We start from the raw sequence: 15,650 nt of genomic DNA on the forward strand, positions 1-15,650 counted from the left end.
TATACTTGTCAGATCTCTGGGAAAGGAAAGATTTTAAAACCAAGCAATAGTTAGAGAAAATTACAAAATGTAAATTTAATGGTTTTGATTATATTAAGCTAAAAAGAAAAAGCTTTTGTACAAACAAAAACAATGTAGTCAAAATCAGAAGGGAAACAACAAATTGGGAAAAAATCTTTATAACGAAAAACTCTGACAGGGGTCTAATCACTCAAATATACAAGGAGTTAAAGCAATTGTATAAAAAATCAAGCCATTTCCCAATTGATAAATGGGCAAGAGACATGAATAGGCAATTTTCAGGTAAAGAAATCAAAAGTATCAATAAGCACATGAGAAAGTGTTCTAAATCTCTAATAATTAGAGAAATGCAAATCAAAACAACTCTGAGGTATCACCTTACACCTGGCAGATTGGCTAAAATGAAAGAAGGGGAGAGTAATGAATGCTGGAGGGGATGTGGCAAAATTGGGGCATTAATGCATTGCTGGTGGAGTAGTGAAATGATCCAGCCATTCTGACTGGCAATTTGGAACTATGCCCAAAGGGCTATAAAAGACTGCTTGCCCTTTGATCCAGCCATACCATTGCTGGGTTTGTACCCCAAAGAGATCATAGATAAACAGACTTGTACGAAAATATTTATAGCTGTGCTTTTTGTAGTGGCAAAAAACTGGAAAATGAGGGGATGTCCTTCAATTAGGGAATGGCTGAACAAATTGCGGTATATGCGGGTGATGGAATACTATTGTGCTAAAAGGAATAATAAACTGGAGGAATTCCATGCAAATTGGAGAGATCTCCAGGAAGTGATACAGAGTGAAAGGAGCAGAGCAAGAAGAACATTGTACACAGAGACTGATATACTATGGTAAAATCGAATGTAATGGGCTCCTGTACCAGCAGCACTTCAATGACACAAGACAGCTCTGAGGGATTTATGGTAAAGATGCTACCCACATTCAGAAGAAGGACTACAGGAGAGGAAACATATAAGATAAACAATTACTTGAATGCATGGGCTGAGGCTGACCTGAATGGGAAATAGACCCTGAACAAGGACACATGTTACAACCATTGGAAATGTGCGTTGGCCATGGGTGGGAGGAGAGTGGGGGGTGAAGGGGAAAGTAGGGACATAAAGTATGTAAACAGGTTAAAAACAAATATTAATAAATGTCTAATAAAAAATAAATAAATCTAGAACTCTTTCCACTGTGTCATACCAGTAGCAGTTTGGTTAATTAGTGCCTTTAACTGGGATATCTACATTACAATACACTGTGTTCATAAACTGCTCTATGTTGGAATATTTCTAGACTATCTCAGAAAGAAGGCAGTCCTTCAAAACAGTTGAATCATTGATGACTTATCCTATAGGAACACAAGCTCTATTATTTTTTCCATGCAAAGATTATAACAGTTAGAAAAAATATTATAAATCATAACCCACTCACCAGTCTGTCAGTGTCTGAAATTCCTCAAAGTTCTGACAAGCATTTTTATTTTTACTTGGAGTGTTACTTTATACAACTTCAGTGTCAGCATATTGCTAGACCAAGAAACTCGTTTTGTTAGCGAGATCATCTTTCAAAATGAAAATAGATCTATGAAAAGAAATTAATTCATAGATGTTATATTAAAAAGCCATGACTGTCTTCTATATTTTCCTCATTTTCTTGAAGTGATACATTTACTAATATTTTGGACTGTGATTCTTTAGCATTTAGATAAGACTAATTATTAGGTATTTTAAAATTTTTCTCACGTTAAGCCACTCAGTGTCTTAGGAAAATGAACTTGATTTCAGTATTCATCAAATTCACAATATCTATTGATTTATCAATCACCTGTTGGTATATATTTACTATTTATTTTTCTTTATTTTAAGTTGAAGATCTACTCTTTTAAAAAAAATTTAATGAAAAAGTCAGTTATGAAAATAACATAATCCTTAGTATGAATATCTTAAAGGGACCAAGAAAGATCATACAAATGTATTTATAACAGGTCCTTATGTGGCAGCATAGAACTGGAAAGTGAAATTGTGTCTATCACTTGGGGAATGGTTGAACTATTTGTGGTAAATTATTGTAATTGAATACTATTTTGCCATGCAAAAGTGGAACAAGATGATTACAAAAATGAATGAACAAATAATAAAACCTAGAAAGACATATGAAGTGATGCAAAGTGAAGTGAGCAGAACCAGGAGAAATTTGTACACAGAAACAATAGTGTACTATGATCAACTGTGAATGACTTAACTATCATCAACAAGGCAAGGATCCAGGACAATTCCAAGAGACTCATAAAGGAAAAGATTATCCACCATCATAGGAACTGATAGAGTCTGAATGCATATTGAAACATACCATTCTTCATTTTATTTTATCCAGGAATTTTTCTCTAGTGTAAGCAATATGTGCCTTGATTCACAGCATGATGAACATGGAAATATGTATTTCATGAAAATATGTACATGTATATATATATATGTATGCATATATATATATATAATACACACACACATACAACCTATATAATATTACTGCCTTTTTATACAAGAGGGAATGGTGGTAAAGAGAGAGAGAGAACATGGATTGCAAAATGTTAGAAAATGATTATTAAAAAATATATTGACATGTATACTATGACTTTCCCTATAAACAAGTAGGAAAGGAATCCTCAGCTCAGGACTACTCACATACTATATATAATATGTGATATATGACTGTGATAGAATACTATCATCCTCTAAGAATTGACAAGGAGGATGATTTCTGAAAATCCTAGGAACATTTAGATGTAGTTGTGTAAAATGAAGTGAATAGAAGCAGGTGTACATTGCACATAGTAACAGGAATATTCTAATGATCAACTATAAAAACTTAGCCACTTTGAACAAGAAAATTATCCAAGACAAATTCAAAGGATCCATGCTGAAAAATATAGAAAAATGCACAGAGAGATAACTGATGACATCTGAATAAAAATAGAAACATTCTTTATTTTTATTTTTTTTTCTGTTTTTCTTTTGCAACATGGCTAATATGGAAATGTTTTGCATGACTTCATATGTAAAATTGTTATCATTTTTGCTTATCTTCTAGAGAAGAGGGGAGAGCTACAGAAAGGAGAGGGAGAAAATTTGGATCACAAACATTTAAAAAATTAATGTTACAACTTTTTCATTGGGAATTGAGAAATATGAAATGAAATAAATAAAATATATTGAAAAAAATCACTATTTTTAAAGTGTTTGATATACTGATAAAAATAGGGTATGGAAAGGAGTAACAACAAACAGCATGATTAGCATTTATAAAATATTTTATGGTTTGCAAATTACTTTACATATATTACATTAATTGATCCTCACAACAACCCTGTGAGCTAGGTTGTATTATATCCATTTTATAGATGAGAAAACAGAAGCTAAGAAATGTTAAATATCTCACTCAGGACACAATTAGCAAACTGTCTGAGGCAGTATTTGAACTTGAGCCTTCTTGTTTCTAACAACACTCTGTCAACTATACCAACAGATTATACTTGGAAGGTGTCACATATAAATGTGAAAAAATGCCAAAAAGGCAAAATAAATTTATATGTAGATTTTAATTTAACCAAATTTCCCCTACATAATAATGAGACAATTTACAATCTGGCAGACTTAGAATTTGCCTTTGTTTAATATCTCACTTTATAGCATAGGTTTCAAACATTGAAAGTACACCATTTTATAACGTCAAATTAATCATTTATCTGTTTTCTTTTCAGTGGGTTCATTCTTTGCTGCGCATCTGTGCCATCATCAGTGTCATTTCAGTTTGTATGAATACTCCAAAGACATTCGAACACTATCCTCCTCTCCAATATGTCACCTTTACCCTGGATACTCTGTTGATGTTTCTCTACACTGCAGAGATGATAGCAAAAATGCATATCCGTGGAATCGTTAAGGTGAGCTTTTCAATGAAAAAAAATCACCTACATAAAAAAAAAATTGTAATCTGAATTGGGAGGCTTAATACTATTAGTGCGTTTAAAAATTAAGTCACATTTATTTTATGTAGTTTATTTTTCATGCTCAAGTCCTTGGAGTAAAGTAATATGATTACTGAACTTTAGTGAACACAGAATTGTAAAATGAAAGTAGAAGTTATGCAAAGTGCCTGTATGGCTTGTAGTTCAAGGAAAGAGAAAACTGTGAATGAAGGGTAGTTGTTTAATCAGAGAGGCAGGATTTGGGATAAAAAAGCAGCAGCCTCAGTTGCTTTGGACAATCTGAAGAGAGTTTTAAAAGGATGTAAGTGAGGCGGAGAGAAACTTTTGGATTAGGTCTAATAAAAGACTTAAAGAAGAAATATTTTAAAATGGAGGGACAAAAAGGGAAGTTAGTGCTATAAGAGTGATAAATTATTGAGAAGATAGAATTCTTGGCATATGCCTACCTTAATTGTTTTCTGCTCTTTTAAAAAGTTATATTTGTGGTCAGTGCTTTCATTTAATGCTGAATTCACTCTACCTTCTAACAGTTTGTTATCCTGACACCCTGTTTCAGGAAAACTACTTAATTTGCTGAGTTATCTGAAATAGAGAAATATTAATGAATAGTAGAAAGGGGGGAGGAAGAGAAGAACACAGTGGAAGAGGGAGTAGTAGTGAAAGAGAGAGTAAACAAGAAGATGGAAGAGGAGAGAAATTTCAGTGAAAGAAATGAAAGCTTAAGGAGAATTCCCATTTTATCATCTGTGAATGAATTAGAAGACTCAGAATCTCTGGGTTTAAGTCCGAATTCTACCACTTACTATTTTAGTTTTTTTGTTTTTGTTTTTGTTTTTGGTCCTCTTCAAGTATGAAGGACAATAACCAACCAGCTACATAATGTTGCTTTCTTCAATTCTCTGGGTCTGTTTCCTCATCTGTGAATGAACAGAATGGAGCAGATGAATCTTGAGTTCTCTTCCATCCTTTTTCATATTCCATGTCTCTTCTAACAGCCTCATCTTCATGCAAGAAATATAACATATATATATATATATATATATATATATATATATATATATATATATATATATATATATATATATATATATATATATAAACAACAGCCAGGTAACAGTGGATAGAGTGCCAGGCCTGCAGTCAGGAGGACATAGATTTAAATCTGGTCTCAGACACTTCCGATCTGTGTGACCTTGGGCAAGACACTCAATCCTAATTGCTTCACCCTTACCATACTCTTCTGTGTTAGAATTGATACTAAGACAAAAGGCAAGGGTTTTAAAAATAAATAAATAGACAAATATAAGCTAAGCCCTTATATCAGTAAGTATCAGTAGAATAGCCTTTCATTAAGCTGTAGGAGGTGAATGATAATTACTTAACTTTCTGCTCAATTAAGCTTATTTGTCTTAGGGAATTCTCTCATTTCCCCCATAAATTCATTGCTGTAACTAAGATACAGAAGGAGGCAAATACTTTTTTTTGTTTGTTTTTAGTTCTTTTGGGAGTTTTTTGCAAATTATGAAGCAAAGTAGCAATATTACATTGTTTCTCAATGATTCATACTTTACATATATACATTACCACCTTCAAACTCAATTCACATAAAAATTGTTGTTGTTGTTCAGTTGTTTAGTCATGCCATATACTTAGTGATCCCATTCAGGGTTTTCTTGGCAAAGATACTGGAGTGGTTTGTCATTTCCTTCTCCAACTCATTTTACAGATGAAGGAACTGAGGTAAATGGGGTTATGTGACATAGTCAGGGTAATACAATAAGTGTCTGAGGTCAAATTTGTACTTAGATCATCTGACTTCAGGCCTGGCACTCTCTCCACTAAGCCACTTAGCTATCAACACTTAAAAATAAGGTCTCACATATAAATGCTGTCTTAAAATTTGCCAGGGGCTTAGCACACATTATTTTATTTGACCCTTACAACTCTAATGAGATATACTTTGCTTTTTCTGATCTATGATTTCATTCATAGATTCAAGAAACTAACTCTAATGATGTCCATCAGCAGCTCTTCTGTATCTTATAGTCCAATAGAGTTATATGAAGCAATAAATTACTTGTCTAAGGTTACACATATAGCATGCATCAGAGGTGGGAATTAAATCCAGTGTTCTTGGCTCTGAGACCTGTTTTGTAACGATTTAAAATGATAAAGGCTGATATTATGAGGGAAATTAATATTTTAATTTCCATGGCCATGTTAGTAAAATATATACGATCACACCTGACTATTTTTTAAAATGCTGCCCATCCATATCTCCACCCATCTTCCTTAGTCTCGCACACCAGAGAGAGTGTCTCAAGCCCAACCTCTGAATTTAAGTCGAGCTCAATGTTGGTTCCCATTCTCTGACGTAAATCACGTCAGAAACCGGAAACCCATTGGATTACAGGAAATGTAGTCTCAAAGTTCCCCACATGTCCACAGGAAGTTTGTAAGATACTTTTAAATGGCACCTCCCTGAATTCCAAACACAGTTTTCTACCCTCTATGTCACACTATCTCTCACAAAGCAGGTCCTGCATCATTATTTTAGTTTTTAGAGAAAATTAAGGGTCAGAAATTACCTGATTTAATTCTGTAACTTAATACTTGTCAAAATCAAATTCAAACTCTGGTCTCAACATCAACTATACCCACAGAGAGACTACATGTGGTCAGAACAACTCCCAAATCCAAACTGGCATGGCTTCAATGTCCTTTTCTCCCCATGGAGTTCTCATGAAGCTTCCCATTGGGTGCATCGTTTATTTCTGTATGTCATTCAGCTGTGTTCCCAGGGATCTCTGTTTCCTAACTACTAGATAATGAATCTCGGACTTGTCAGATAGCAAGATGCCATGACTAAAGGAAGGAAGGTGGGAGAGAGAGAAAAATCTCTCTGGTAGGGGAAAAAAAGCAATTCCTTCAGTAAGAATGATTCTTTCACTGTTACTTCCTGGGCTTGGCCTGGCTCCAACTCTCCAACTGCCCATCTATTTCTAGGACTTAGCTATTTAAATACCTCTAGAGGTGTGGACAATTTTTCATGTCCAATGTTCAGTCCCTTAAAGTTACACCAGAGAGATAATGAGGGCTTAACCTAGGGTGTTAATGTGATAACAGACAACACCTGGTGATTCCTTTATGCATTAACATTGAATTGTTTCCATTGATACTCAGCTCAAACTAGATCTGAAGTTTCTCTTGATCTTCCTAGCTGCCAGAGCCTTTCTTCCCTAAATTACTGTATGAGCATTTTCTCCTTCCTACCCCTGTAAAACATAAACTTGTTGAAGGACATGTTTCTTCTTTTGTCTTTGCATCATTGGCATCTAACTCACAGTAGATACTTTTAAAAGTTTGTTAATTGATTCATTGTTTCCTTTTCTCTCATTCTTCCCATCCAATTAGTTGTCAGACATTTTTAATTCAGTTACAGCCACAATATATCTAATATCCACAAGCATTCCTCTGCTCTTATAGCCCTATTCGAGTCCTAGCCTCCAACACCTCTCACTTGTACAGTTTCTCTACAAATCTGTTCCTCTTCTCCACCTTATTCTTCACATGGCTGACAAATCAATATCAGTAAACCATGTTAGTTCCTTGCTCAAGAATTCCAGTGGCTTGGGACTTCCAGGTTTAAGATGGTGGCAGAGTAGAGGCAGGGCGACATTCTCTCCTTACCAACCAATATAGTATACATCCAAAGGACAAGAAAACAAAATCCAGATGAAAGAAGGGACCCCACAATAGGACACAGTATGAAGGTTCGTGGGATTTGGGTACTTCCAAGTTATAAGGGGGGGGGGGAAATAGCTCCTATCAAAATGTGAGCTGATCAACCCTCCCCCACCCCACCCACAGTACCAGAGGCAGAGGCTGCGCTCCAGAGGTAGAACGAGAGAGGGCACAAAATCTAGCCCCTAGGCAGCTGGCTAGCACTACCAGGATATTGCCCCTGAGAGCAGCAAGACCTGAGATTCCAGGTGGCTGGAAAACTCAGACCTTGAACAAGGGTGTGGGGCTGAGAGAAGCAGCAGCAGCGCCCAGCTCTCTCAGACTCAGAGGAATATCTCAGGTGGAGGAGCAAGCATGGGCCAAGTCCCAAGCTCTGGGCAGCTGGCTAGGAACACAGGGGGCTTGACCCTGAAAACAGCTAGACCAGAAACTCCAGGAGGGTCCCCAGAGAAGCCAAGAGACTCACAAAGTAGCCTCAGGCAAAAAATTGCTCCCTAACTCCATACAAAGAGAATCAGATTGCCTTACTCAGACTTCTGGCAGATAAAACATAATGATGCCAATCAAGACCAAACAAGAAATAAACAAGAAGACCAAGAAAAAAGCTCAAACACTTGATAACTTCTGCACAGAAAAACCCCAAAAACAGAGGAGAACAAACAATTAAAGAAATCTAAACCTTCCCCCAAAAATGAAAATAGGTCACAAGATCTTGAAGAGTTCAAATCTGAGATAATGAGAAAGATGGAAGAGATCTGGCAAGAAAATAACAGTTTAAAAGGTGGAATTTCGCAATTGGAAAGCGAGGCACAGAAATCAAATGAATTGATAAGCAAACTGAATACCAGAATGACCAGCTGGAAGCCTTGAAGAACCAGATAGACCAGATTGAAAAGGGAAACCAGTCTCTAAAGGCTAGAATTGAGCAATTAGAAGCCAATGATCTTTCAAGACAGTAAGAACAAATAAAACAAAGTCAAAAGCCTGAAAAAATAGAAGGAAACATGAAATACCTCACTGAGAAATTGACAGATCAAGAAAACAGGTCTAGAAGAGACAATTTGAGAATCATTGGTCTTCCTGCAGAACCAAATTAATAGAAATTTAGACTCCATACTAAAAGAAATTATTCAGCAAAACTTCCCTGAAGTTCTACAAGAGGGCAATATAGATATTGAAAGGATCCATAGAAGACCCTCTACACTAGACCCTGAAAAGAAAACCCCGAGAAATATAATAGCCAAATTCAAGAGCTTCTGTAAAAGAAAAAAATAATATAAGAAGCCAGAAAGAGACAATTCAGATATCAAGGGACACCAATCAGGATCATATAGGACCTGGAAGCCTCCACAATAAAAGACCACAAGGCTTGGAATATGATATTCAGAAAGGCGAGAGAACTGGGTCTACAACCAAGGATCATCTACCTATCAAAACTGACTATATACTTCCAGGGGAAAGTTTGGGAATTCAACAAGATAGAAGATTTACAAGTATTTGCACAGAAAAGACCAGGACTAAATGGAAAGTTCAATATCCAACCAAAAAAAACAAGAGAAACATGAAAACATAAATAAGAAACAGAGAGGAAAGAAAGGAAATTCTTATTCTTAATTTACCCCTTTAAGGGCCTTAATAAGGTCAAATTATTTGTATTCCTATATGGAGAAATATTATGTGTAATTTTCAAAAACTGTATTCACTATTATAATAATTAGAAGAATTATTCATAGGGAGAGGTTGGAGCACTAAATGGTCTAAGATGAGACAGGGTGGGGAAAAAAGAGGGAGGGTGAATAGTAAATGGCATCAAGAGAAACTTGAATGAATAAGAAAAATAGGATATTGTATAACACAAAGAGAGCATGGAAGGGGAGGGTATCAATACTATTATAAAAAGGTGAGGAAGAGAGCATTAAGAGGCAATATTTAAGCCTTACTCTCATTGGAATTAACCCTGAGAGGAAAGAGTAGCTATATCTATTGGGATATAGAATTCTATTTAACCCTACTGAGAAAGTCAGAAGGGATCAACCAAGGGGAGCAGGGGAGTGTGGAGGTCAAAAAAGGGAGGGGAGAAGAGGAGGGAAGGAATTCATTAGGCCTTAAAAATAAAAAGAGGGGAATAATAAGGGAGGGGTGGAAAGGGAAGTAAATCAAGGGAGGGGACAAGGGGGACTGGTCTAAAACAAACCACTGGTTTAAAAGGAAATAGCCTAAGAAGGAGAGGTAGAACTAGAAGAGGATACCAAAATGTTGGGAAATACACAACTGATAATTTTAACTCCGAATGTGAATGGGATGAACTTACTCATAAAAGGGAAGCAAATAGCAGAGTGGATTACAAACTGAAAGTCTACCATATATTGTCTACAAGAAACACATAAGAGGCAGGTGGACATACACAGGTTTAAAGTGAAGGCCTGGAGCAAAATCTTTTGGGCTTCAAATGAGAAAAAGAAGGCAGGAGTGGCAATCATGATCTCTGATAGAGCCAAAGTAAAAATAGATTTGGTTAAAAGAGATAGGGAAGGTAATTACATCCTGATAAAAGGTGGTATAGACAATGAGGAAATAACAGTGCTCAACGTGTATACACCAAATGGTATAGCATCCAAATTCCTAAAGGAGAAACTGGTAGAGCTCAAGAAGGAAATAGATAGCAAAACCATACTAGTGGGAGATGTAAATATTCCTTTTTCAGATTTAGATAAATCAAACCAAAAAATAAATAAGAAAGAGATGAGAGAGGCAAATGAAATCCTAAAAAAGTTAGATTTAATAGATATGTAGAGAAAAATAAATAGGGACAAAAAGAAATATACTTTCTTTTTAGCTGCACATGGAACATTCACAAAGATTGACCATGTAATAGGGCATAGAAATATTGCAAACAAATGCAAAAGAGCAGAAATAATAAATGTAACCTTCTCAGATCATAATGCAATAAAAATAATAATTAGTAAGGGCACCTGGACAGGAAAATCAAAAACTAATTGGAAATTAAATAATATGATTCTCCAAAACCAGCTAGTCAAAGAAGAAATCATAGAAACAATCAACAATTTCATTGAAGAGAATGACAATGATGAGACATCCTACCAAACTCTGTGGGATGCAGCCAAGGCAGTACTCAGGGGGAAATTTATATCCTTGAGTGCATATATTAACAAATTAGAGAAGGCAAAGATCAATGAACTGGGCATGCAAATTACGAGAAAGGGAACAAATTAAAAATCCCCAACTAAACACCAAATTGGAGATTATAAAAATTAAAGGAGAAATCAAAAAAATTGAAAGTAAAAGAACTATTAAATTAATAAATAAGACTAGAAGCTGGTACTTTGAAAAAACAGATAAAATAGACAAAGTACTGGTCAATCTAATTTAAAAAAGGAAAGAAGAAAACCAAATCATCACTATTAAAGATGAAAAGGGAGACCTCACCTCTAATGAAGATGAAATCAAGGCAATTATTAAAAATTTTTTGCACAATTATATGGCAATAAATATAGCAAGTGATCACGAGGGTTATTCATTATGATCAGGTGGGATTTATATCAGGAATAGAAGGATGGTTCAACATCAGGAAAACCATTCACATAATTGACCATATCAACAAGGACACCAGCAAAAACCACATGATTATCTCAATAGATGCTGAAAAAGCCTTTGACAAAATACAAGATCCATTACTATTGAAAACACTAGAAAGTATAGGAATAGAAGGACCTTTCCTAAAAATAATAAATAGTATATATCTAAAACCATCAAAGCGCATCATATGCAATGGGGATAAATTAGAAGCCTTCCTGAAAAGATCAGGCTTGAAAGAAGGATGTCCATTATCGCCTCTATTATTTAACATTGTACTAGAAACACTAGCAGTAGCAATTAGAGAAGAAAAAGAAATTTAAGGTATTAAAATAGGGAATGAGGAGACTAAACTATCACTCTTTGTAGATTATATGATGATCTACTTAAAAAATCCTAGAGAAGCAATTAAAAGCTAATAGAAATAATCAACAACTTTAGCAAAGTTGCAGGATACAATCAAAGATGAAAAGGGAGACCTCACCTCTAATGAAGGGGAAATCAAGGCAATCATTAAAAACTATTTTGCCCAATTTTATGGCAATAAATATAGCAATCTAGGAGATATGGATGAATATTTACAAAAATACAAATTTCCTAGATTAACAGCAGAAGAAATAGAATACCTAAATAACCCCATATCAGAAAAAGACATTGAACAAGCCATCAATGAACTCCCTAAGAAAAAATCGCCAGGGCCTGATGGATTCACAAGTGAATTCTATCAGACATTCAAAGAGCAACTAATCCCAATACTATACAAATTATTTGATATAATAAGCAAAGAAGGAGTCCTACCAAATTCCTTTTATGACACAAATATGGTACTGATTCCAAAGCCAGGTAGATCAAAAACAGAGAAAGAAAACTACAGACCAATCTCCTTAATGAACATAGATGCAAAAATCTTAAATAGAATACTAGCAAAGAGACTCCAGCAATTAATCAAGAGGATCATCCACCATGATCAGGTGGGATTTATACCAGGAATGCAAGGATGGTTCAACATTAGGAAAACCAACTACATAATTGACCATATCACAATCTAAGAAACAAAAATAATATGATTATTTCAATAGATGCTGAAAAAGCCTTTGACAAAATACAACACCCATTCCTATTGAAAATGTTAGAAAGTATAGGAATAGAAGGACCTTTCCTAAAAATAATAAACAGTATATACCTAAAACCATCAACAAGCATCATATGCAATGGGGATAAATTAGAAGACTTCCCAATAAGATCAGGAGTGAAACAAGAATGCCCATTATCACCTCTATTATTCAACATAGTACTAGAAACACTAGCAGTAGCAATTAGAGAAGAAAAAGAAATTGAAAGTATCAAAATAGGCAATGAGGAGACTAAGCTATCACTCTTTGCAGATGATATGATGGTTTACTTAAAAAATCCTAGAGAATCAACTAAGAAGCTTGTAGAAATAATCAACAACTTTAGCAAAGTTGCAGGATACAAAATACATGCACATAAATCATCAGCATTTCTATATATCTCCAACACCTCACAGCAGCAAGAGGTAGAAAGAGAAACACCATTTAAAATCACCCTAGACAATATAAAATACTTAGGAATCTCTCTGCCGAAGCAAACACAGCAATTATACGAAAACACTTTCCAAAAAAATAAAACTGGATCTCAACAATTGGAAAGCCATTGATTGCTCATGGGTAGGACGCGCTAACATAATAAAAATGACCATTCTACCCAAATTAAATTACCTATTTAGAGCCATACCTATCAAACTACCAGAAAACTTTTTTACTGAATTAGGAAAAACTATAAAGTTCATTTGGAATATCAAAAGATCAAGAATATCAAGGGAAATAATAAAAAAAATGTGAAGGAAGGGGGCCTAGTAGTACCAGATATTAAACTATACTATAAAGCAGCGGTCATCAAAACAATATGGTACTGACTAAGAGACAGAAGGGAGGATCAGTGGAATAGACTTTGGATAAGTGACATCAGCAAGACAGTGTGTGATAAAACCAAAGAGCCCAACTTTTGGGACATGAATCCATTATTTGACAAACACTGCTGGGAAATTTGGAAAACAATATAGGAGAGATAATGTTTAGATCAATATCTCACACCCTACACCAAGATAAATTCAGAATGGGTGAATGACTTGAATATAAAGAGGGAAACTATAAATAAGTTAAGTGAACACAGAATAGTATACTTGTCAGATCTCTGGGAAAGGAAAGATTTTAAAACCAAGCAAGAGTTAGAGAAAATTACAAAATGTAAAATAAATGGTTTTGATTATATTAAACTAAAAAGGTTTTGTACAAACAAAAACAATGCAGCCAAAATCAGAAGGGAAACAACAAATTGGGAAAAAAAATCTTTATATCAAAAAACTCTGACAGGGCTCTAATTCCACAAATATACAAGGTGTTAAATCAATTATATAAATGGGCATGGGACATGAATAGGCAATTTTCAGATAAAGAAATAAAAAATATCTATAAGCACATGAGAAAGTGTTCCAAATCTCTAATAATTAGAGAAATGCAAATCAAAACAACTCTGAGGTATCACCTCACACCTAGCAGATTGGCTAAAATGAAAGTAGGGGAGAGTAATGAATGCTAGAGGGGATTGGCAAAATTTGGACATTAATGCATTGCTGGTGGAGTTGTGAACTGAACCAACCATTCTGGCTGGCAATTTGGAACTATGCTCAAAGGGCTATAAAAGAATGTCTGCCATTTGATCTGGCCATACCATTGTTGGGGTTGTACCCCAAAGAAATCATAGATAAACAGACGTGTACAAAAATATTTATAGCCACGCTTTTTATGGTGGCAAAAAACTGGAAAAGAAGGGTATGCCCTTCACTTGGGGAATGGCTGAACAAATTGTGGTATATGCTGGTGATGGAATACTATTGTGCTCAAAGGAATAATAAACTGGAGAAATTCCATGTGTACTGGAAAGACCTCCAGGAATTGATGCAGAGCAAAAGGAGCAGAGCCAGAAGAACATTGTACACAGAGACCAATACACTGCAGTAAAATAGAATGTAATGGACTTCTGTACTAGCAGCAATGCAATGACCCAGGACAATTCTGAGGGATTTATGGAAAAGAAAGCTACCCTCATTCAGAGGAAGAACTGCAGGAGTAGAAACACAGATGAAAAGCAGCTGCTTGAACATATGGTTTGAGGCAAACATGATTGGGGATTTTGATTCGAAACTACCACACCAATGCAATGATCAACAATTTGGAAATAGGTCTTGATCAATGACACATGTTAAAACCAGTGGAAATGCGCATTCGACCAGGGGTGGAGGGAAGGCGAGGGGTGAAGGGGAAAGTAGGAGCATGAATCATGAAACCATGTTAACTTTCAAAAAAATGAATATTAATAAATGTTAAAAAACAAAAAAACAAACAAAAAAAGTTGCAGGATACAAAATAGATGCACATAAATCATCAGCATTTCTCTATATCTTCAACACATCACAGCAGCAAGAGGTAGAAAGAGAAACACCATTTAAAATCACCCTAGACAATATAAAATACTTAGGAATCTCTCTACCAAAGCAAACACAGGAATTATTCAAACACAACTACAAAACACTTTACAGAAAATTAAAACTAGATCTAAATCATTGGAAAAACATTGATTGCTCATGGGTAGGACGCGCTAACATAATAAAAATGACCTTTCTACCCAAATTAATTTACCTATTTAGTGCCATACTTCTAAAACTACCAAAAAACTTTTTTACTGAATTAGAAAAAAACTATAACAAAGTTCATTTGGAAGAAGAAAAGATCAAGAATATCAAGGGAGGGTCAGCTGGGTAGCTCAGTGGATTGAGAGTCAGGTTTCGAGATGGGAGGTCCTAGGTTCAAATCTGGCTTCAGACACTCCCCAGCTGGGTGACCCTGGGCAAGTCACTTGACCCCCATTGCCCACCCTTACCACTCTTTCACCTATGAGCCAATACACAGAAGTTAAGGGTTTAAAAAAAAAAGAAAGAAGAATATCAAGGGAAATAATAAAAAATAATATGAAGGAAGGGGGCCTAGCAGTACCAGATATTAAACTATACTATAAAGCCGCAGTCATCAAAACAATATGGTACTTGCTAAGAGACAGACGGGAGGATCAGTGGAATAGACTTGGGGTAAGTGATGTCAGCAAGACAGTCTATGAGAAATCCAAAGAGCCCAACTTTTAGGACAAAAATCCACTATTTGACAAAAACTTCTGGGAAAATTGGAAAACAATATGGGAGAGATTAGGTTTAGATCAACATCTCA

The 15,650-nt window shown here is 35.2% G+C and overlaps 1 protein-coding gene across 2 annotated transcripts in view; it reads left to right on the top strand.

Moving 5' to 3' along the window:
- The window catches only part of NALCN (sodium leak channel, non-selective), a 483,341-nt gene that overhangs the window by 2,751 nt on the left and 464,940 nt on the right, over window positions 1-15,650 (top strand). For both annotated transcript variants that reach the window (XM_044667195.1, XM_044667196.1), the window contains exon 2: window positions 3,784-3,966. In XM_044667195.1, the coding sequence (XP_044523130.1) occupies window positions 3,784-3,966 (183 nt within the window). The remainder of the gene's footprint in view (window positions 1-3,783; window positions 3,967-15,650) is intronic.

The sequence above is a fragment of the Gracilinanus agilis genome, chromosome 3 (assembly GCF_016433145.1).
Source record: "Gracilinanus agilis isolate LMUSP501 chromosome 3, AgileGrace, whole genome shotgun sequence".
NCBI lineage: Eukaryota > Metazoa > Chordata > Mammalia > Didelphimorphia > Didelphidae > Gracilinanus > Gracilinanus agilis.